This window comes from Coregonus clupeaformis, unplaced genomic scaffold (assembly GCF_020615455.1).
Source record: "Coregonus clupeaformis isolate EN_2021a unplaced genomic scaffold, ASM2061545v1 scaf3520, whole genome shotgun sequence".
In the NCBI taxonomy this organism is placed as follows: domain Eukaryota; kingdom Metazoa; phylum Chordata; class Actinopteri; order Salmoniformes; family Salmonidae; genus Coregonus; species Coregonus clupeaformis.
In genome coordinates, this window is record NW_025536974.1 from 20,001 (window position 1) to 44,704 (window position 24,704).

Sequence of the window (24,704 nt, forward strand, 5' to 3'; positions counted from 1 at the left end):
TGGAGGATGGGAGCGGAGGTGAACCTCACCTTGAGGGTACTGAAGGCTTTGTCGGCTGCTGGGGTCCAGGTGAAGGGTTGCTTGGTGCTGGTTAGAGCAGTGAGAGGGGCAGCAACGGTACTGTAGTTCCGGATAAACTTCCTATAGAAGTTAGCAAACCCCAGAAACTGTTGCAGCTTCTTTCTGTTCTCCGGAACTGGCCATGAAGTGACTGCTGATACTTTGGCAGGATCCATTTGGATACTTCCTTCTGCCACTATGTACCCCAGGAAGGCCACTGTCTTGACGTGAAACTCACATTTCTCTGCCTTGGCGTAGAGGGAATTCTCCAGAAGACGATGAAGGACTTGCTGGACATGGCGGGTGTGTTCAGACAGGTTTCTGGAGTAAATTAAGATGTCATCCAGGTAAACGAAGACAAACTTGTTTAACATGTCCCGCAGTACATCATTCACTAGAGCCTGGAACACAGCAGGAGCATTGGTGAGGCCAAAAGGCATAACCAGATACTCGTAGTGGCCTGTTGGTGTATTGAATGCGGTTTTCCATTCATCTCCCTCCCGGATCCGCACTAGGTGGTAAGCGTTTCTGAGATCCAACTTGGTAAAAACAGTGGCTCCCTGGAGCAACTCAAAAGCAGAGGTGAGCAGAGGCAGAGGGTAACGGTTTTTCACTGTGATGTCGTTGAGTCCCCTGTAGTCGATGCAGGGGCGAAGAGATCCGTCCTTCTTCCCCACAAAGAAGAAGCCAGCACCAGCAGGAGATGAAGATGAACGGATTAATCCTGCGGACAGAGAGCCATTGATGTAGTCCTCCATGGACTTTCTTTCAGGAGCAGACAACGAATAAAGACGACCCCTTGGAGGAGCTGTTCCAGGGAGGAGGTCGATGGCACAGTCGTACGGTCGGTGAGGGGGCAGAGATGTGGCTCTTGCTTTGTTAAACACCTCTCTGAGACCATGGTAGCATTCTGGGACATTGGAGAGGTCAGGAGCGGAGTTAGTAGGTACTGGCCGAGGGGGTAGTGCGGCAGCAAGCAGGCAGGTTCGGTGGCAGTCCTCTCCCCACTCCCTGATCACCCCGGTCACCCAGTCGAGCTGAGGGTTGTGCCGGCGGAGCCATGGGTAACCCAGGATGAGGGGTTGGCCTGGAGAGGGGAGCAGGTGAAACTGGATAATGCAGCGCAGCTGGCAGAGTAATTAGAGCCGAGCAGAGCAGGGACAGGTGGAGCTAGTTAGGCTGAGTAGAGAGAGGGAGGTGAGCAGAGTGGAAGCAAATTAAGGTGGTAACCCGGTGGAGTGAGAGGGCTCATGACAGAACCTGCTCTGTGGACTGGACACACAGTAACTCAACTATTTTTTTCTCCATAGATTGACTCTGATGAAGCTCTTTACTGGGTGTTGTGGAGGCATGCTAGTTTATCTGAGTGGCTATCAGCCCCCAAAATGTTATGGAACAGGAGCTGTCAGAATGATGTGACAGGCACTCTCCCAACCCTTGAATGTATGGGAAATGAAATCACAAAGTTATTTGGGGATAGGTGACATAGCTGACATGACACAGTGACACATGAGCATGAACACCAGAAGGTAAATTATATCATCCAGAGGGAATAGAGGCTGCCGCCCCTGTAACCCTGTAACACAGAGTCAACACCATCAGGGTATGAAGCTATTTGAGTCCAGGTGGAAACATTTTGTAATGCGGACAAACATCACAGCCACCTCTGTGTTTGGATAACCTTTTCTCCTAAAATGCAGCCAACATTCTGACGCTGTAAGGATGGAGTCCTCAACATTCCTGTGGAAGAAAGACAGAAGTTGTTTCATTTCCTGTGGAAATCCTCCAAACGTACCTTAGATTCCTAAACATCAATATCACTGGGAGGAATGACCCCCCCACTAATACCACCACCTCTTACCACCTCCATCAATATCTAACCAGTATTGCTGTGCTCCCCAATCTCTGAATGGGTTTGATTTCACAGCCCCACTGCTGTAGGTTACACTGATAAAGTTGGCTTGTCACATTAAAATATGTCTGTGTAGCCCCGGGAACAGAGGACGCTGTGATTGGTCTCTGTCTCCAGCAGAGCGTATCCACTCCTCTGTCTGCTGAACCAGCAGCCTGCCTGACGCCCCTAAATCTACCCACCCTGGGGATGACGCTTTGAGCCAGGGAGAGAGTGGGAGAGGGGTGAAGTGAGGACACACAGATTCTTTGTGTGCATGTGCATCATGAATAGCTAATTAATCCAATGCAATTTTTAAAAGAGAAAGGCATGTCGCAAACAGTGAAAACTGACATGACAGCCACAGTGGATGGTTATAGATTAAACAGACAGAGCACTCTCCAAAGGGATCAGAGGGACAAAAGCTTACTGTGTATGTGTTGGTTACAAGTCTGGTCCTATAGCAACCCCCTCCCACTCTGTGTCTCTGTCATAGCTCTGTCCTCACTCCCTAAAAGCTAATTGTGCCTCAGCTCCATTCAGACTCACCCTGGTGGCCCATGGTATGAAGTGTTGTCAGTGTGAGGTGGCCTGTGGAGGTCTGGGGGTGACTTAGCCACACTGAAGGTCACCATAGGTGCCCTTTGAGGCCACTGTGTTTACCTAGCCAGCCCCATGTCCCTCTGACTAACAGACTGGACAGCCACAGAGGGCAGCTGTCAGCGCTGGACCCTGCGTCATGGCTACATTACCCCCCAGCCCAAGCCCATGTTTGATCAGAAGATAAAGAGCTTACATAGTTTTATTAAGCCCACAGATCCGGGACTGTGACCTCATGACAGATTTGAACAATGAGTCCCAGGAACAAATATAACTCTACGGATTATCATCTTTAAACTCAAATTATGGTTGGAATGGTAAATAGTTCATGTCGGTCACCTTTCATCAGAGGACTGACTCGCTACCTGAATGTCTACGAGGTGTTATAGGCATGACCTTTTGTTATGTCACTATAGTGTGAACTGCTGCTGGCGACAAGAGTCTGTGTGAGACACTGATAAATGACCATTTTGTTCAGCGCTCCTATTTTTTTAGTGATCCAATTGACATTTTAGTCATTTAGCAGACGCTCTTATCCAGAGCGACTTACAATTAGTGAGTGCATACATTTTTCATACTGGCCCCCCGTGGGGGGGTGCGGTCACAGACAGGGTACTCTTTTGTCCTCCCAGAGACACATTGTCTGTTTCTACTCATACCTGACTATTGCTCTATTACAGACAACCTTTCCTCTGCCTCAGCCAACCCCAAAAGCTATTGCTCTCCAAATTGTATGCGTCTGATGAGAATAACAAAACGGGAGGGATGATCGATGGGTTGCTGAGTAGAACTGGCCAGGTTCCTGTGACTACACACCAGACTCCAAAAGTTTGATTACTCTTCCTCTCCGTGGCAGAGCTTTTCACTGTGTTTTCATGAGAATAACTTCTATGAAACTCAGATGGTTATCAGCCACCTCATGTTGATTTTCACCAGACCTTGTAGCTGTGATCGCTTTGAATCTAAGCACGCAACACCGAGCTACATCAACTCAGATTTACATGATTAGAATATGATTCACATCAGAGACCGATCGCATTTTCTCAAACTGGCAGCTGATTGTCAGTAGTCAGTGATAATGATGACCTCTGTCACGGATTCAGCCAAGGCTGCTCCTCCTCCTTGCTCGGGCAGGCTTCGGCGTTCGTCGTCCCCGGAGTACTAGCTGCTGCCGATCGATGTTTCAGTGTTTGTCTTGTTTAGTCTTTACACCTGTTCCCCATTATGTTTGATTGTATTCCCTATATTTACCCCTGTCTCTCATTTGGTATTTTGTGTGTTATTGTTTGTTGTCATTTCCGGAAGTTCGTGTATGTACGGGTCTTTGTGCTTTCCTCCCTGTTTTGGAGGTTTGTTGTTGTGTACGTTGATTTTACTGTGTTCAGTAAATAACGTTGCCAGCCGCTCTGTGTCCTGCTTTTGACTTCGCTACCGCATACATGTCGCATGACAGAATAACACACCTTCCATGGAGTCAGCAGGAGCGACGGTGCCAGCGGGATCACTGGAGGAGCGCGTTATCCAAAAAGCGGCCATGATCCAGGATCTTGGCACCGCCATGGAAGGGGTGATGAACACCTTGAGGCAATGGGAAAGAGGAGGTTTGCCCACACCTCCTCCAATGATACCACCACCATCAGCTATACCCATCGCTTCACCTCCGGAGTCCAGTGGGATTCGGCTCTCGCTCCCGAGAGCTTATGATGGCACCGCGGCCGGGTGTCAGGGTTTCCTGCTCCAAGTGGAACTCTACCTGGCAACCATCCACCCGGTGCCCTCGGGATACGAGAGCGTGTCCTCCCTCATCTCCTGTCTGTCCGGCAAGGCACTGGAGTGGGCCAACGACGAGTGGGGGGGAATAGACGCCGCTACAATCAACTATGCGGAGTTCTCCCGCCGCTTCAGGGCGGTGTTCGATCATCCCCCAGAGGGGAAGGCGGCGGGTGAGCGTCTGTTCCACCTCAGACAGGGGAAGAGGAGCACGCAGGAGTTCGCACTGGACTTCCGGACTCTGGCTGCCAATGCGGGATGGAATGAGAGGGCCCTCATCGACCACTACAGGTGCAGCCCAAGGGAGGACGTTCGTTGGGAGTTGGCCTGCAGGGACACCAACCTAAGTTTCGATCAGCTGGTGGACATGTCGATTCGCCTAGATACCCTGTTGGCTACCCGCGGACGTCCGGAGTTGGGGCCGTCCATTCCATCCCCCAGCACTTCCGAGCCGAGCCGTATGGAGCTCAGGGGTGCTGGTGCTAGGGAGACGAGGAGAGAGACCAGGAGAGAGGCCGTCCCCTGCACTAACTGTGGCCGCAGAGGACACACTGCGGTTCGGTGCTGGGGAGGGTCTCCTAGGAATCGAGGCAGTAGGCAACGCACTGATGAGTCATTCCAGGTGAGTAAGCACCCAACTCACCCAGAGCTCTCTGTTGTACATATGTGTATTAAAGTTGTGTTTCCCGAGGTTTCTTCTCACTCCCAGCATAAGGCGCTAGTAGATTCAGGCGCAGCTGGGAATTTTATCGATCAACGGTTCACGTATAAGTTAGGGATTCCTATTGTACCAGTTGATGTACCCTTCCCCATCCATGCCCTAGATAGCCGCCCTTTGGGGTCGGGATTGATTAGGGAGGTCACAGCGCCACTTAAGATGAAGACGCAGGAGGGCTATGAGGTGATTATACAGTTGTATTTGATTGACTCTCCTGCGTTTCCCGTGGTGTTGGGGCTTCCCTGGTTAACATCTCATGACCCCAACATTTCATGGCAACAGAGGGCTCTCAAGGGATGGTCTGATCAGTGTGTCGGGCGGTGTGTAGGTGTTTCCGTAGGGGCAACGACGGTGGAAAGTCCGAACCAAATTCCAATGCACATTCCTCCTGAGTATGCCGATTTGGCACTCGCCTTCTGTAATGCACATTCCTCCTGAGTATGCCGATTTGGCACTTGCCTTCTGTAAAAAGAAGGCGACTCAATTACCACCTCATCGACAGGGGGATTGTGCGATAGACCTCCAGGTAGGCGCTGCGCTTCCTCGTAGTCATGTGTATCCTCTGTCTCAGGAGGAGACGGCAGCTATGGAGACATACGTCACCGAATCTCTGAGACAGGGATACATAAGGCCGTCCACTTCCCCTCGTCCTCAAGTTTCTTTTTTTGTGAAGAAGAAGGATGGGGGGTTTACGCCCGTGTATTGATTACCGTGGTCTCAATCAGATTACAATCAAATACAGCTATCCTCTCCCTCTGATTGCTAGTATGACGGAGTCATTACACGGGGCGCGATTCTTCACAAAATTGGATCTAAGGAGCGCTTACAACCTGGTGCGCATTAGGGAAGGAGATGAGTGGAAGACAGCATTCAGTACCACCTCGGGTCACTATGAGTACCTCGTCATGCCATACGGTTTAATGAATGCTCCTTCAGTCTTCCAATCATTTGTGGACAAGATTTTCCGGGATTTGCATGGACAGGGTGTAGTGGTGTATATTGATGACATTCTAATATACTCCGCTACACGAGCCGAGCATGTGTCCCTGGTGCGTTGGGTGCTGGGTAGACTGTTGGAGCATGACCTGTATGTGAAGGCAGAGAAATGTCTGTTTTTCCAGGAGTCCATCTCCTTCCTGGGACATCGGTTGTCCGCGTCAGGGGTGGAGATGGAGATTGACCGCATTTCAGCCGTGCATAATTGGCAGACTCCCACTACAGTGAAGGAGGTGCAGCGGTTTTTGGGTTTTGCCAACTACTACCGGAGGTTTATCCGGGGCTTTGGACAGGTAGCAGCTCCCATCACCTCCCTGCTAAAGGGGGGCCCAGTGCGTTTGCAGTGGTCGGCTGAGGCGGACAGGGCGTTTAGACATCTGAAGGACCTGTTCACCTCGGTTCCGGTGCTGGCACATCCGGATCCCTCTTTGGCGTTCCAAGTTGAGGTGGATGCGTCCGAGGCGGGGATCGGTGCTATACTATCTCAGCGCTCGGGCACGCCTCCAAAACTCCACCCCTGTGCTTTATATTCTAAGAAGCTCAGTCCGGCGGAACGCAATGATGACGTGGGGGACAGGGAGCTGCTAGCGGTGGTTCAAGCCCTGAAGGTGTGGAGGCATTGGCTTGAGGGGGCTAAACACCCTTTTCTCATTCTGACTGACCATCGTAACCTGGAGTACATCCGGGCAGCGAGGAGACTGAACCCTCAACAGGCTAGGTGGGCCATGTTTCTTGCCCGGTTTGTATTTAAGCTCACTTATATACCAGGGTCACAGAACGCTAAGGCAGACGCCCTGTCCCGACGATATGACACAGAGGAGAGGTCCATTGAGCCCACTCCCATACTTCCGGAGTCTTGTCTAGTGGCACCGGTGGTGTGGGGAGGTCGATGTGGAAATCGAGCGGGCGTTACGTGCCGACCCTACTCCCCCAGAGTGTCCAGAGGGGCGGAGGTACGTGCCGCTCGAGGTCCGTGATCGACTGATATATTGGGCTCACACGTCACCCTCCTCTGGTCATCCTGGTATTGGTCGGACGGTGCACTGCCTTAGCGGGAAGTACTGGTGGCCCACCTTAGCTAGGGACGTGAGGGTTTACGTTTCTTCCTGCTCGGTGTGCGCCCAGTGTAAGGCGCCTAGACACCTGCCCAGAGGGAAGTTACAACCTCTACCCGTTCCACAACGGCCGTGGTCTCACCTATCGGTGGATTTTGTCACGGACCTTCCCCCTCCCAGGGGAATACCACGATCTTGGTCGTTGTGGATCGGTTTTCTAAGGCCTGCCGTCTCATTCCTATGCCAGGTCTTCCTACAGCCCTACAAACGGCCGACGCCCTGTTTACTCACGTCTTCCGGCACTACGGGGTGCCTGAGGATATAGTGTCTGATCGGGGTCCCCAGTTCACCTCTAGAGTCTGGAGGGCGTTTATGGAACGTTTGGGGGTCTCGATTAGCCTTACCTCGGGTTTTCACCCTGAGAGTAATGGGCAGGTGGAGAGAGTAAACCAGGATGTGGGTAGGTTTCTGAGGTCCTATTGCCAGGACCAGCAGGAGGAGTGGTCGGGGTATATCCCCTGGGCAGAGATAGCCCAAAACTCACTCCGCCACTCCTCCACTAATCTTACGCCTTTTCAGTGTGTGTTGGGGTATCAGCCGGTCCTGGCACCTTGGCATCAGAGCCAGATCGAAGCTCCTGCGGTGGATGAGTGGTTTCAGCGCTCTGAGGAAACATGGAACGCTGCGCATGTCCATCTGCAGCGGGCTATCAGACGGCAAAAGGCGAGCGCCGATCGCCACCGCAGTGAGGGTCCGGTTTATGCACCGGGAGATCGGGTCTGGCTCTCGACCCGAAACCTGCCCCTTCGCCTGCCCTGCCGGAAGCTGGGTCGGCGGTTTGTGGGGCCATTTAAAGTCCTGAGGAGATTGAACGAGGTATGTTATAGGTTACAACTGCCCATTAATTACCGCATTAACCCCTCGTTCCATGTGTCTCTCCTCAGGCCGGTGGTAACTGGTCCACTCCAGGAGAATGAGATACGAGAGGCTCCTCCGCCCCCACTAGACATCGAGGGGGCTCCGGCGTACTCAGTCCGGTCCATCGTGGATTCGAGGCGTCAGATGGGGGGTCTGCAGTATCTCGTGGAGTGGGAGGGGTACGGTCCGGAGGAACGGTGCTGGGTCCCTAGGAGGGACATTCTAGATCCCTCCCTGTTGAGGGATTTCCACCGGAGTCATCCGACTCGCCCTGCTCCGCGTCCTCCTGGCCGTCCCCGAGGCCGTGGTCGGTGCACGGCTGGAGCCGCGCGTCAAGGTGGGGGGTACTGTCAATGATTCAGCCGAGGCTGCTCCTCCTCCTTGCTCAGGCAGGCTTCGGCGTTCGTCGTCCCCGGAGTACTAGCTGCTGCCGATCGATGTTTCAGTGTTTGTCTTGTTTAGTCTTTATTGTTTACACCTGTTCCCCATTATGTTTGATTGTATTCCCTATATTTACCCCTGTCTCTCATTTGGTATTTTGTGTGTTATTGTTTGTTGTCATTTTCCCGGCAGTTCGTGTATGTACGGGTCTTTGTGCTTTCCTCCCTGTTTTGGAGGTTTGTTGTTGTGTACGTTGATTTTACTGTGTTCAGTAAATAACGTTGCCAGCCACTCTGTGTCCTGCTTTTGACTTCGCTACCGCATACACGTCGCATGACACCTCGATCCAGTCACTGATATAAAATGTTTTGCTGGTCTCTACCCACTCCCTCCATTTTCTCTTGTTCTAATATTCTCTCCTTGACACTTGCCTTACTATCTCTCCCCTGATAGAGGGTTAGGCCTTCAATCTGTCTCATTTATCAACTTAAATTCTCTTCTAAAGCCAGATAAATAAATAAAGAGGATTTTGACTTCAATTACCCGTCTCTGTGGACCATTTATAAAAAGGCGTTTCACAATCAGAAACCTGAGGATTCATCAAAGGCAGAGCACAGAGCCAGACACCCAAATAAACTGAAGTCATTCTGTAATACATATCAAAGCCCTGATTCTCTATGGCTCATATGATCTCCACGTTCTCAGAAAGCACACTGGCTAAAGGGCCATTATGTGAATGTGGAAAGTTAGCTTTATTACATAGGATAGATACTTTATACCTACCATGAATGAATTCATGTTGTATGCATTGTGTTATTATGGGGATAATAATGATAATATCCTAATATTATCATATAAAACAACAGAGAAATCTAATGGCTACATAATATCTATCAACTAACTGATCCAAACCCATTGCCTGGTGAAGTGAGCAAGTAGCTCCTCCATTCTGACCAGTCATCACATATTGATCAAACCATTGAGACTGTATCCATCTGTTCTGCCCATATACGCTCTGTTCCTGGCCCACTACTGTTCCTGGCAGCTGTCCGTTTCCTAGGTTATCAGTTTCACTCTGATTTACAAACACTGGGTGGGGCCAATGCAAATTGTTCTGCCAATGTCATACTCTATTGGGTCATCTCTCTCCCTCTGTCCTGTCTGTTTCTCTCATCTCTTATTCCCTCCGGCCTCTGACAGTGTCCTTCTCTCCCTCTCCAGCCATGGCACAGAGCCAAAGTATTACTCTGATTATTCAGAATGAAAAAAAAAGTGCTTTTGCGACCCACAGGGCCTTGATTTGATCGATTCATCAGCAATTCCAGCACAGTTTTAGTTTCCTCCCTATGAAGTTACAAGCCACCATTATCCTGGGCCTAACAAGACCACAGGGACAAATCACTCCATACATTCATCAAGATGTGAGTGAAGTAATTACAGGACTACTGAAAAAGACTTTCTGAAGGCTCCTGCCATCAATTCAGAGTGAACAGTTCACTATAACGAAGGGAGTAGCCTATACTCTTACCAACGAAATAAAACAGTTCAGATAATGATTGGGCAGACACAAACATGTCCTTGGCCTTGTTGTCTGTTCCTCCACACAGCATGCATCAACTACGGGAATGGAAGGGAGGGGGCAGCCTTGTTGGCACACATACACAACACAATTACGCATCTAGGTCTACACAGACAAACAACCCTCTCCTCCCTCCTCTCCTCTCCTGGTCTCCCCCATGGGCCACGCGGCAGGAGACAGACTGGGGATCCGTTTTCCACTAATAATTTATTCCCCAGACGGATTAATCCACTCATTCCACACATTCCAGACCACTTCCCCCTGGGCCACCCCTTTTCCCCCCTCAACCTCCCCCCTCCTCCCTCAACTAGCCCCCTGTTCTCTCAACATTCCTGTCTACTCCCCAAAACATGTACAAGCCTCCCTAATCTTGAACTGTAGGAGTCCAGTGGAGCCCCAGTATAAGTGTAGCCTACTCCATAGCACTCTTCCTGCTGGACCACACCTCTCCAATTCAAACAAGTCAAAGGGGCAGATAAAATAATGGTTTAATTCTGACTTTATGGGGTCTGTAGTTAGTGAAATATGATCACAGGCTAGGAGAGGCAGGGTGAGAGCTGGTATGAAAATGAGATGTCAGACCTTACAGGACCCCCAAATACAGCCACACCACCACTTCAACTGGATATAACGCTCTTTTTCCACATCCCTCTTCCTGCTCTCTAAATTAGCCTCATAAAGAAGTCATAAAACCCCAACAAACGCAGTGCAAATTCTAGAGCCATGGTTACCATTTTGCACAAATCAGAAATCCTGAGTGATGGCCAGTGTTCCCCATAAACTCTGTAAGTGTGTAGCACTACCCAGGCCTAACCATCCTGTTTACACACACACACACACACACACACACACACACACACACACACACACACACACACACACACACACACACACACACACACACACACACACACACACACACACACACACACACACACACACACACACACACACACACACACACACACACACACACACACACACACACACACACACACACACATAGTAGAGCAGAGGCATGGATAATCTATTAGGGCAGGTCATCAGAGCAGTAGCAACAGAAAGAGCTGTGGCCTGTTTCCTCATATAGAGCAGTCGGCATGGATTCCTGGGGTACTTAAAGCCGGAGGAACAAAAGCCTGAGTGTGTGTGTGTGAGAGAGTGTGTGTGTGAGTGAGAGGTCCCTGCCATGTCTGGGGTTTCTCATTGCTGTATTGTCGATGCTGCGACGCAGGGAAACTAGCCCAATCTCAATACCCCCTCCACACACACACACCCGCCAGCCTGCATTCTCAGACGGGTGAACCGGTAAACACACAATTAGATCTGGCCCGTCCTCTCTGTACCTGCTCTGTGTAACTGTCACCTCTGGGCTTCTGAGCTGTTATGATAACCCACACTAACACTGTGGAGTGCTGCTGCCGGAGAGGACTGGGCCAGAGGGGGAGGTAGACATGCACCATTCATTAAAGCAGTCACAACACAGCATGACTCTTCCTTTGTCAGAGGGGCATTCTGGTCATATATCCTGGTGGTAATGAAGAGCTCGCCAAGCCTGATGAATGTTTTTCTAATTTTTTTTAACGTATTTTACCAGCTCTGCCTGCTAGCAGTGCTTTGTGGGCTGCAGTCAGTAATCAGTCATGACTGTTGAAATTCGGATGCCCATGGTTCCCCTCACCACCACCGCTGGGGCCCTGGGGCGAGGAACATTCCTGTGATGTCACAGAGGGTGGCCAGGCTTCCTGGCTCACAGCAGCTGGTAGGGGTAAAGGGGAGGAGGTGAGGGGGCAGAGGGGGGAGGGGAGCTGTAGTCTGCACCCTTCATGGCCATGGGAACCCACTGACAGTAATGCATGTAGAGCAGCCAGCGTATGGTGGGCCAGACTAGGGCATACAGTAAAGTAAGCAAGGTCGGATGGCGTCAGTCAACTCGGATACACAGATGAGGGCATTCTAGATGTGACATTGTAGGCCGGAATGGAATGTGTTGCAGTGACTACTGTAGCTAAAATAAATAGCTTGCCATCCTATGAGAGAGGGTACTTTTTTGGTTTGACTCAATTACAGTGGAAATTGAGATCATTGACAGGAACGGAATAAGGGTCAGATAGAAGGTGATGACTGTTCCCTATCTAGTGGATATGACAGGGGAGGAAGGGAGTGTGAAGTGACCAGTGGGACTAGAGAGAGAGAGAGAGAAAGAGAGAGGTGAGAGATCCTGCACACTTGTGATTAAAGGAAGGAAGTCATTGTCATCCCTCACACCTAGCTAGGCTTCCTTCCTCCCACACCTAAGCCTGTTGACTCCCACAGAGGACATCGGCCTTACACACACACACGCACACGCACACACGCGCGCGCGCGCGCGCACACACGCGCGCACACACAGTTATGAAGATACACACCATCCACTTGTGTTGCCTTTAATCAGAGGATATCCAGGCAGAATCATCCACAGGCCCTCACTCAAACTGCACACAATAATGCCAGTGTAAAGCATGACCAGCCAGTCCACACACACACTGGTGATTTATGGAGCTAGGGGCTCTGGGTTAACCCTCTCTCTCATCCAGCGCTCTCTTCATTACATGGGAGTGTTATTCACACCGCGGAACCTTTCAATTGCAGACAGAGGGCTGAGTGACGGTGGCCATGTGGTTCCCATTGGGCTGGATCTCCTCTGAGTTTAGAGAGGAGAGAGATGGTCAAACACACAGGCAGTTAATGTGACACTTCTACCCACATCAAGACTGGCAGATTGTCTTTAACTGTTCTATCATGCTCCATCTATTCACTTTGAGAGCTATAGCTCTAGATGGAGAACTCAGAGCCTGAAGGGTAAAGCTCTTCAATGTATGTTTCAACACCCATACGTTTCTCATATCAACACTCACATGCAAACAAATGGATGAACGTGAATTATAATACAACCAGCTAACCAATTACCTACAGACTGTCACAACTCACTACCCTCTGGAAGATCACTCTTTTAATTTACACTGGCTGTATGTAGCTGTTAATTCCTTTATAGAGAATCCATTGACACTAGGCAGCCTTTTGGAGCCTTTGCTCATACCTCACAAAGCACATTTTCCACATGCATCTGACGCGTGGGTGAAATGAGAAAAACCTGTGAATGTGTTACAGCAGTAACTGAGGCCCATCATGGGCTTCTAATGTAGCCCTGCTGCTGGTGAAAACATTCTAGGGCTTATTGGAAACTCTGGAATAGAATGTGTCTATTTCACTGAATTCACTGTGAGCTGCTCTGAGAGGAGGTATAGAGGCACGGTACAGGAGGGTGGAGTGAGAAGTCATGGTTTCACTTCAAAGGGGGAGTAGGGCCGTATTATTGCTCACTTGAGGGTTAGGGGGTTCAAGGTGGGTCAGACAAAGTAGAGACCCATGCAAGGGACCTGCGTTAGAAATTATGTTTCTGAGCAGTGTTGCACACACACACACACACACACACACACACACACACACACACACACACACACACACACACACACACACATAAACACAGTGGGACAGACAGAACAGACAGGACAACAGCGAGACTCAATGTTCCTTTTGGTTCACTAAGCCCATTGCCCTGCCAGACATCCAGCAGCACCAAAATAGCAGGAGACACACACTCATGTTCTCAATGCTTAGGCTAGTCACAATAGGGGATCCACCCTGCCCTGCTCCTGATAGACAGTCCCCTTTTGGACCCAATCCCTACATTTGATACAGTTAATCCCTGTTTGGACCCATTCACTAACTCACATCAGAAAGCCATCACTGATTTAAACACGGATGTTATTAATCAACTGTTATTCATCCAAGCTCTTGCCTACAGAGAGCCCCGTCTGGCAGAGCCCCACCCTACAGTCATCACTGTGAGAACTAAAGAAGGACTCAAACTTGTCTCCACAAATATGCTGAAAGCAGGTCGAGTCACTGCATATAGAACACCTGCTGCCATCAGGAGTAACACTGCTCACCCAGGATGTTGATTTTCATTCCTTGAATTGCAGCTTCAGATATTCCAAGGGATCTATTACAGTGTGCCATGAGGCAATCATGCAGTCCAGTACTGTCTGACATATCTACATTCTAAGTGGGCAGACACTGCTACATTCTCCAGACAGCGTTCCAAACACTACTGTCCTCCACAGAGATCCTCCAAGTCAGAATGTATCACATTACCAAGTGACCTGGTTGTCAGTGTTCATCTACCCACTTTCCATGTATGTCACTTTCAAATAGTCCCAAGATATATCCCATGCTCTCATTTTATGGAGCATATTTACATTCAGGCACTGCTGCTACCTTATCCAGACAACCCAGGCAGTTTTCCACATTTCCCCTCTCCCCAGAGGTCCACTAAATGTGTGTGAGAGTGATGTTTTCAGCTGGCTGCTATGCCTGAGCATAGATAAGGCTCCTACACTGGTCCTCGCATCAGGCCTCTATACACACACACATGGTTTTGTTCCACGACAGCGCGCTTCTAGAGTGGGTCAAATTATCCTTGTGTTGCCCCTTTGGGTTAAGCCACTCAGCCAATAGGAGGCAAGGAAGGAGAAAGAGCCGAGAGATATGGTGCAAACTATTTGGTGATGTAATCGATTGCAGATGGACGCCATTGGTTGAGTTGTTTGGTCCACAGTTGCCCTTTGTGATTGCTGGGGCTGCGAGTGTGTATGGTGTGGTGTGGTGTGTGTGAGTGTTAGGCGTAAGCCTGGCTGCGCTGGTCTCTCATGTCACACCACTAAGCTCTGCTGCATCCCAGGCAGCCAGACATAAAGACAGTGTGAGTGAACAGGAAATAAAATAGAAAGAGGAAGAGATGAGAGGAAAGCCATCACTTGTGAAGTTGAAATACATAGGCTATGTGAAGTAAATGAATGTGTATGACTGAATGTGTGTTTGTTGGAAAGAGTTGACACTCATACATTTCCCTCCCTTCACTCCACTGAGTGAGTGAGGGCCAGCAGCTTCAGGTAACCTCATCTCCCTGGCTCAGACTGCAGCTATCCCAGTTATGTGTGACTAATGAAAAAACACTTCTAGACAGACGACGGTGGCTCTCTCTCTTCACCCACCCAGCACCATGTCTTCAGTGCTGCCCTGCATGCCCTGGACAGGATCCCAGATCGTGGGTGGATTAGTGGCATTGTGTGGCCACCCAAGACACTTGCCCCAGTAAAAGATTGGACAGAACTGCAGCGCTGGGGAAGCTGCCATTCTACCTGAGGTGGTTGAGCTTCCCTCTCTACCCTTATGGAAAAACCACCTGAATTTCACATGACGTGTTCCAAAAACACGTTTCCATGTGATCACGTGAACATGTTTCCACATGTGAAATCGTGTTTTTTCTGTAAGGGTACTTATAACAGCCCGATAACCTCTAACATTTACAGTAATAAAGCACCTATGCTAATCATCTATTTCATAACAGGACTGTCATTCACAGCCATGCATGCATGTTGAGCAAACTCCCCACATCTTCAAGGGCTTCATGGGGTCTCCATTCAACCCCAGTCTGTAATCCCAGACTCTGCTCCCTCCCACCAGTGAAACCTTCAAAAACCAGTGAACTGAGGACAACATGTTCATGGCTCTGGCTTATTAAGGATGCATTATTTCCCCCTATTGGAGAGACTCTCACCAGTGCATGGCTGTCTGAGATCATAGATCTATGAAATGAGCCCGCAAACAGAAATACCATTTTATACTGCATGAACCCGACAGCTGTCTGCCATTAGGGGAGCATCTGCCAACATGTGTCTATCTGAGTGTGTGTACACTGCCATTTGTCTGAAACTCTATTACATCCACCGAGGAGCACAGAGAGTTATTTTCACTACAGAGACACCCCTATTTTCCTAACAGACACACCCCTATCTTCCCTGGGGTGCCCCCCTTCCTCCATACCCCCGTCCCGCCTGGCTCTGACCCTTCACACCTGTCCTGTCACTCAGACCTGGCCTCTTCCCTGCAGTCGCCCCTCTCTGCCCCAACACAAGACCCCCTTTTCCCAGGGAAGAGCCCCGTCGTTCCAGGCCTCCCCATACTGCACCCTTGCCCCCTCTCCAGGCAACACAAAGCCCCCATTGTGAGGCACAATACAGGCCGCCCCATTTCTCTCCCTCTCCCCTATGCTCTGGAGTGCAGGAGCACGTCCAGACCTACACGTCAGCAGCAGGGCATGCCTCGCCTCGGGAGCTGGAGGAGGGGGTCAAAGCAGAGAGCGGGAGCCTCATCTGTATCCGTTCCTGAGACTCAAACATGTGTCGGAGAGACGGAGTGTCAAACGCAAACAAACGACCTGAGGAAATGGCTACAGCCCATAATAAGCAACTAGAACCATTCAAGCTCTGCTCCTGCTGACAGCTTAGGTGCAGTGAGGCCTCGGTACGGTTCGGTTGACTAACCCCCTGACTGAAGCCAGAGGGCTAGAGACAGAGACGCTGTTACTGTAAATGAGGGGAGACGAGAATGGGATTGGAGAGAGAGAGGGTGATTGGTTGAGGCAGGAGAGAGACTGTAGAATGGGCTGTGAACCTGCCATGGCAATGCTAGAGCCATAGTCTGGGCTGAAGTCAGAACACGGACATTCCACACACTCCTGTGTTCTCCTCACAACGGGGGAAAAGGAAGGAACCACATTGGGAAAAGAGACCGAACAAAGCCGCCCGGTCTTATTTTTCAGTTAACAGTGCCGTAAGTGAAAGGGTCCCAGAAAAGCCCTGGCGGGATGAAGGGAATTTTTCCTTCAACGTCCTCCAAGCCAGAACGTTTTGGTGAGAGGGGAAAAAAGACCGGACAAAATCAGGAATTAAAGAAAAGAGGAGTGGAAATGAGATAGGTTGGCTGGTCCAGTTCCTGAGAGGAGAAGAAAGAGAGCAATTCCAGAACAGTGGGGATCCCTAACAGCATGGCATGGCTTCTGAAACATCAATAGAGGCAGTCTTTCCACTCCCAAAGGAACGAATCTGTATAACACACTGTAAGCACTAAGCAGATCTATAGTTATTAAACTGTCCAAGATACCAGTGCTGCCAATATAAGGTCAGCTACTCAGAAAGTGAGCTGACACATTGTAACTCCTCTGTGTGAGGTGCCAGTGCCAGTGTGGGAATGTTATTTTGGTCACACTCATATACAGGCAGCCGGACAGTCTGCACTCCGCAGTGATCTGGCGGCCATGACACTACCACAATGACTCAGGACTTAGCATGCTGCGGATCACTAAAATAACGGATGACCTAATTCCACAGTAGACCCCCTGGAGAGTGCATAGAATGACCGCATATGGCAGGACTGTGGGCAGTGGGGAAATCAGGGGGGTAGCTTTCACATGGGGCCCCAACTCAAACACCCCTCATGTTGAAACTGAAATGTTTCCTGCCCACAATGGGTGAGTGCTCTGTGCAGGGATTCAGCCTATATTTAGTTAATGGAAAGTATGATGAGGGAGGGGGTGATTGGTTACAAGGGTCTCCAGGCTATCACTGGTTAAGATACCTTTATGTATGTGTGGATGAGAGTGGGGGTGGGGCTCACAAAAGGAAGTGAGTGATGAGACGTTGGGTGAGGTGGGGGAAGAGAGGTGTTGGAGTTGGACCAACCAGTAAAGCACTTGACCTACTGTATACGTGTGGCCACTGGCCAATATCACTACTCAAATAATCACTAGAACTAAGAAGCAGGAAGGATTACTCCTCATCACTTCTAGCTCCGGCTAAAACAACTACAGACACATATGTGCAGAGTCATGTCTAGATTCACAGGGGACGTGGCTGCAAGGGGGGCCTGTGTCCAGCACACTTCCTGGTACAAAGAGAATAGCGCAGCTTCTTCCTGAAGATGAAAAGACCTGAGATTTTCTCTTCCTGTGAGCACATCTGGCTCTGAGCTGCAGCAGTAGCAGCAGCAGCAGTGATAGTGACAGCAGTACTGTAGGGTGGAGGACTAACAGCCAGAACGGCCAGAGCAGCAAGCCACAGTTCTGGATAGATCCAGTTTAAGGCCAGCCTGAGGAGCTGTAATGACAGATAGGCTCCAGGCTAGATCAAATCTAACTTAGCTGAGGAGGCAAAACCAGACCCACTGAGAGACTGTACTGTTCAGAAGGCTGATGTTACTCTGAACTCATTGAAACTGAACACGCTATCTATTGAAAAGTGTCCCTTTCCAAGGAGCCAGAGATGGATAGAGGTTTCTCACTGAAGGAAGAAGATTAACAGTGACTCGTGCATTTCCCTAGTATCACAGGTTGAGTTAATAGCATCCTAAGACTTGATCCTGGGTGTTTTTTTGTCTTAACGCAAACAAATACATGCCATGCTCTGAAATTGAGGCATTCATTCTTTGCAGCCAATGTACAGCACTTGCAGATAATAGACAGTACTCTTGGTGGTTTGTGAAACCACAAGCCGCCTATTGTTGAGCTTTTACACATTATGTAGCCTATTAGTGGTACAGTATGGTCTGTCTATTTTAGTAGATCCACATCAATAAATAGTATGTTGGACCCCTATGGCTAGCAGAGGCAGGGGGGCAGATCAACCATGACTAATGATGGCAATGCCTCCCTGACTCCAGAACCTTTCACACACTTCACACACTAATCTCCTGGACTATGCAGCAAAACCCACGCAATCCACAACTCAGCAGGATACATGCCAGGCAGAGACCAAAACACATCAAAACCTATCAAAACTATTTGTCTAAGACTATATTAAACAAAACAAACCTACATGAAAACCCCTCAAAAGCCACTTTATGTATGTTGCGTCACAGCAAAAGAGAGAGACGGAAAGAGACCACTGAGGAAGGAGCTCCCAATCACTGCCTAAAACCGAGTGAGAGAGGAGGCTTACCTTGTAGCATGCAGCGGTATGCTGACTCTGAGATGGCGTAGATGTGTGGTGGCATCTCGTGTCTCTTCTTCCCCCTGTACATCTCTATGATATTCTCGGAGTAGATGGGCAGGTTTTTGTAGGGGTTTATCACCACACAGAACAGCCCAGAGTAAGTCTATGGGGGGAGAGAGAAACAACACACAAATACAGTAAATCAACAAGATAAGAGTAAGTTCTGAATGCAGATATTATCATAGAGAGTGAATATGTGACCGAAGGCTGTTCAAGATGAGTTTCCATTGTACTGTGATCTAGGTGGATAAACTCTTGTTAGTCTGAGAAGTGATCAACTCTCTCAATGTGGTTTAACTCAATCATACATAATTCAAAAGAAAACCCTTTATCATTTTCTAACTCTAGAGCGGCTCTGAAGTGGTCTGCATAATGTCAGTGCAATTGAGCTGTCATCATTATGTTACATTTTGTTCCCTTCCGTCACCATAGTGGGCAGACTGAGCATGCAGTCGTATAAAGGCAATAGGAGAAAACTGATAAAGTGAGAGACATAGTTGTGGGAATGGCAGTCAAATGATAGACTAGCTTATCATTAACTCTCCAGTTGACTCTAAGATCTGATGGCTCCTTACATCGACGTCTTCCCATTAAACAATCTGAACTGCATGGCCATAGTGAGTGCCTCCTTATCAAGCCCTGTGGCTAATGTTCTGAGAAATGACAGAGGCCTTGGTGGGACATTAGCTAATTCTCATGCGACTGGGGCTTGACATTCCCACTAAAGAGTGGAATGATCCCTCCCTCCCCTCACACACACAGTCACCACTGCCATGCTAGAATAACACAAGGCCGTTTCCATGGAAAAGGACCCATGAGCACCAACATGCTAAGTTCATAGAAGCACATAAAATTGGGTGTCAAATGAAAGCTTAAAGAGTCTAACCACAGTTGGGTTCACCAGTTTGGACAGCACAGTACAGTGCAGTACAGCACAGTAGAGTTGAGTACACTATAATGTACTGTACTCTACTGCACTGTTCTGTACTGAACTCTACTGTACTGTTCTGTACTGAACTCTACTGTACTGTTTTGTGCTGTGCTCTACTGTGCTGTATTTTGATGCCCAAACTTGTGAAACATAGATGTCTATGATTGGTTCAGATTTGGTCTGGTCTGGACCAAGCAAATTTGGTCTTGTTTGGGGGCAAAGCTCATTAAAATAAATTGCCAGTGTTTAGAATAATATCCAAATATGCAAAGGAGGATATTGTATATTTATACCTGTATGTACCTATTTAGGATACATCATCATGAAGGCCCCTTGTAGCTCAGTTGGTAGAGCATGGCGCTTGCAACGCCAGGGTTGTGGGTTCGTTTCCAATGGGGGGCCAGTATGAAAAATGTATGCACTCACTAACTGTAAGTCGCTCTGGATAAGAGCGTCTGCTAAATGACTAAAATGTAATGAAGAGAATGACATTCATGTCCATATTTATGCATTTCTGTATAGTACATACTGTATCAGGGACCCATGATGAAACTCCGTTCCCGGGTGTAAATCCACTTCACTTACCAAAATAGATTTTTTCAAACTCAAGGTGTCATGTCCTAGCTGACACCCCATTCTTTCAGCATACAATGTTGAATCTTAATTTAGAGCAGAGCTATAACAGAGTTTTTGGAAAACGTGGACACAAGAAACGATGAGAAAGCCTATATGGAGGAGGTCAGAGAACTGGCAGTGTGGTGCCAGGACAACAACCTCTCCCTCAACGTGATCAAGACAAAGGAGATGATCGTGGACTATAGGAAAAGTAGGGCCGAGCACGCCCCCATTCACATCGACGGGGCTGTAGTGGAGCAGGTCGAGAGCTTCAAGTTCCTTGGTGTCCACATCACCAACAAACTATCATGGTCCAAACACACCAAGACAGTCATGAAGAGGGCACGACAATACCTATTCCCCCTCATGAGGCTGAAAAGATTTGGCATGGGTCCTCAGATCTACAGCTGCACCATCAAGAGCATCCTGACTGGTTGCACCACCGCCTGGTATGGCAACTGCTCGGCATCCGACCGCAAGTCTCTACAGAGGGTAGTGCATACGGCCCAGTACATCACTGGGGCCAACCTTCCTTCCATACCAGGCAGAGTCAGAGGAATGCCCTAAAAATTGTCAAAGACTCCAGCCACCCTAGTCATAGACTGTTCTCTCTGCTACCGCACGGCAAGCGGTACCGGAGAGCCAAGTCTAGATCCAAAAGGCTCCTTAACAGCATCTAACCCTAAGCCATAAGACTGCTGAACAGTTAATAAAATGGCTACCCGGACTATTTATATTGACCCCTCGTTTTTTTTACGCTGCTGCTCGCTGTTTATTATCTATGCATAGTCACTTTAACTCTACCTACATGTACATATTACCTCAATTACCTCGACTAACCTGTACCCACGCACATTGACTCGGTACCGGTACCCCCTGTATATAGCCTCGTTATTGTTATTGTGTTACTTTCTTTTTACATGAGTTTATTTAGTAAATATTTTCTTAACGCTTATATTTCTTAAAACTGCATTGTTGGTTAAGGGCTTGTAAGTAAGCATTTCACTGTAAGGTCTACACCTGATGTATTTGGCGTATGTGACAAACACAATTTGAGATATCGTGGACGTAGGTCGGGGTGCCTTGTAAGGATCCGACGGCGAGCGAGTAAACTGCCTCTCCCATCAATACTATTAGCCAACGTTCAATCTTTTGAGAATAAAATTGACGATTTAAGATTACGGTTATCCTACCAACGGGACATTAAAAACTGTAATATCTTATGTTTCACGGAGTCGTGGCTGAACGACAACAATGATACCATTCAGCTAGCAGGCTACACGCTACATCGGCAGGACAGAACGGCTGGCTCCGGTAAGACAAAGGGTGGCGGTCTCTGTATATTTGTAAACAACAGCTGGTGTACAAAATCAAATACTAAGGAAGTCTCGAGGTTTTGCTCGCCTGAGGTAGAGTATCTTATGATAAGCTGTAGACCACACTATTTACCAAGAGAGTTTTCAGCTATATTTTTCATAGCTGTCTATTTACCACCACAAACCAATGCTGGCATTAAGATTGCACTGAATGAGTTGTACAAGGCCATTAATCAACAGGAAAACGCTCATCCAGATGCAGCGCTCCTAGTGGCCGGGGACTTTAATGCAGGGAAACTTAAATCCGCTCTACCTAATTTCTACCAGCATGTCAAATGTGCAACCAGAGGGAAAAAAAACTCTAGACCACCTTTACTCCACACACAGAGACGCATACAAAGCTCTCCCTCGCCCTCCATTTGGCAAATCTGACCATAACTCTATCCTCCTGATTCCTGCTTATAAGCAAAAACTGAAGCAGGAAGCACCAGTGATTCGGTTAATAAAAAAGTGGTCAGATGACGCAGATGCCAAGCTACAGGACTGTTTTGCTAGCACAGACTGGAACATGTTCCGGGATTCTTCAGACAGCATTGAGGAGTACACCACATCAGTCACTGGCTTCATCAATAAGTGCATCGATGATGTCGTCCCCACAGTGACCGTGACGTACATACCCCAACCAGAAGCCATGGATTACAGACAACATCCGCACTGAGCTAAAGGGTAGAGCTGCCGCTTTTCAAGGAACGGGACTCTAACCCGAAGCTTATAAGAAATCCCGCTATGACCTCCGACGAACCATCAAACAGGCAAAGAGTCAATACAGGTCTAAGATTGAATCATACTACACTGGCTCTGACGCTCGTCGGATGTGGCAGGGCTTGAAAACTATTACAGACTACAAAGGGAAGCACAGCCGCGAGCTGCCCAGTGACACAAGCCTACCAGACGAAGCTAAACCACTTCTATGCTCGCTTCGAGGCAAGCAACACTGAAGCATGCATGAGAGCACCAGCTGTTCCGGACGACTATGTGATCACGCTCTCCGTAGCCGATGTGAGTAAGACTTTTAAGCAAGTCAACATTCACAAGGCCGCTGGGCCAGACGGATTACCAGGGCGTGTACTCCGAGCATGTGCTGACCAACTGGCAAGTGTCTTCACTGACATTTTCAACATGTCCCTGACCGAGTCTGTAATACCAACATGTTTCAAGCAGACCACCATAGTCCCCGTGCCCAAGAACTCTAAGATAACCTGCCTAAATGACTACCGACCCGTGGCACTGACGTCTGTAGCCATGAAGTGCTTTGAAAGACTGGTCATGGCTCACATCAACAGCATAATCCCAGAAACCCTAGACCCACTCCAATTTGCATACCGCCCCAACAGATCCACAGATGATGCAATCTCTATCGCACTCCACACTGCCCTTTCCCACCTGGACAAGAGGAACACCTACGTGAGAATGCTATTCATTGACTACAGCTCAGCATTCAACACCATAGTGCCCTCTAAGCTCATCACTAAGCTAAGGATCCTGGGACTAAACACCTCCCTCTGCAACTGGATCCTGGACTTCCTGACGGGCCGCCCCCAGGTGGTAAGGGTAGGATAACAACACATCTGCCACACTGATCCTCAACACGGGGGCCTCGGGGGTGCGTGCTCAGTCCCCCTCCTGTACTCTCTGTTCACCCATGACTGCATGGCCAGGCACGACTCCAACACCATCATTAAGTTTGCCGACGACACAACAGTGGTAGGGCCTGATCACCGACAACGATGAGACAGCCTATAGGGAGGAGGTCAGAGATCTGGCCGGTGGTGCCAGGACAACAACCTCTCCCTCAACGTGACCAAGACAAAGGAGATGATTGTGGACTACAGGAAAAAAAAAGAGGACTGAGCACGCCCCCATTCTCATCGACGGGCTGTAGTGGAACAGGTTGAGAGCTTCAAGTTCCTTGGTGTCCACATCACCAACGAACTATCATGGTCCAAGCACACCAAGACAGTCGCGAAGAGGGGCACGACAAAGCCTATTCCCCCTCAGGAGACTAAAAGATTTGGCATGGGTCCTCAGATCCTCAAAAATTCTACAGCTGCACCATCGAGAGCATCCTGACTGGTTGCATCACCGCCTGGTATGGCAACTGCTTGGCCTCTGACCGCAAGGCACTACAGAGGGTAGTGCGTACGGCCCAGTACATCACTGGGGCAAAGCTCCCTGCCATCCAAGACCTCTATACCAGGCGGTGTCAGAGGAAGGCCCTCAAAATTGTCAAAGACTCCAGCCACCCTAGTCATAGACTGTTCTCTCTGCTACCGCACGGCAAGCGGTACCGGAGTGCCAAGTCTAGGTCCAAAAGACTTCTCAACAGCTTCTACCCACAAGCCATAAGACTCCTGAACAGCTAATCATGGCTACCCGGACTATTTGCACTGCCCCCCACCCCATCCTTTTTACGCTGCTGCTACTCTGTTAAGTATTTATGCATAGTCACTTTAACTCTACCCACATGTACATATTACCTCAACTACCTCAACTAGCCGGTGCCCCCGCACATTGACTCTGCACCGTTACCCCCCTGTATATATAGCCTCCCTACTGTCACTTTATTTTACTTCTGCTCTTTGTTTTTCTCAACACTTTTTTTTTTTTTTGTTGTTGTTGTTTTATTCTTACTTTTTTTGTTTAAAATAAACGCACTGTTGGTTAAGGGCTGTAAGTAAGCATTTCACTGTAATGTCTGCACTTGTTGTATTCGGCGCATGTGACCAATAAAATTTGATTTGATTTGATTTGATTTGATTTGAGGTGGAAGCTGAGCTGCCAAATGTATTACCATATTAGAGAAAGAATTTGAAAACAATCCAATTTTGATAAACTCCCATAACTATTAAGTGAAATACCAGTGTGCCACCACAGCAGCAAG

At 48.8% G+C, this 24,704-nt stretch overlaps 1 protein-coding gene across 1 annotated transcript in view; it reads right to left on the reverse strand.

The window, feature by feature from the left end:
* LOC121551761 (myosin-10-like) overlaps positions 1-19,004 on the reverse strand; it is a gene marked incomplete at its 5' end in the record, with an annotated part of 37,345 nt that extends 18,341 nt beyond the window's left edge. The window contains one exon of the mRNA XM_045220298.1: positions 18,848-19,004. Coding sequence (XP_045076233.1) covers positions 18,848-19,004 — 157 coding nt within the window. The remainder of the gene's footprint in view (positions 1-18,847) is intronic.
* Between the last annotated feature and the right edge of the window lie 5,700 nt (positions 19,005-24,704).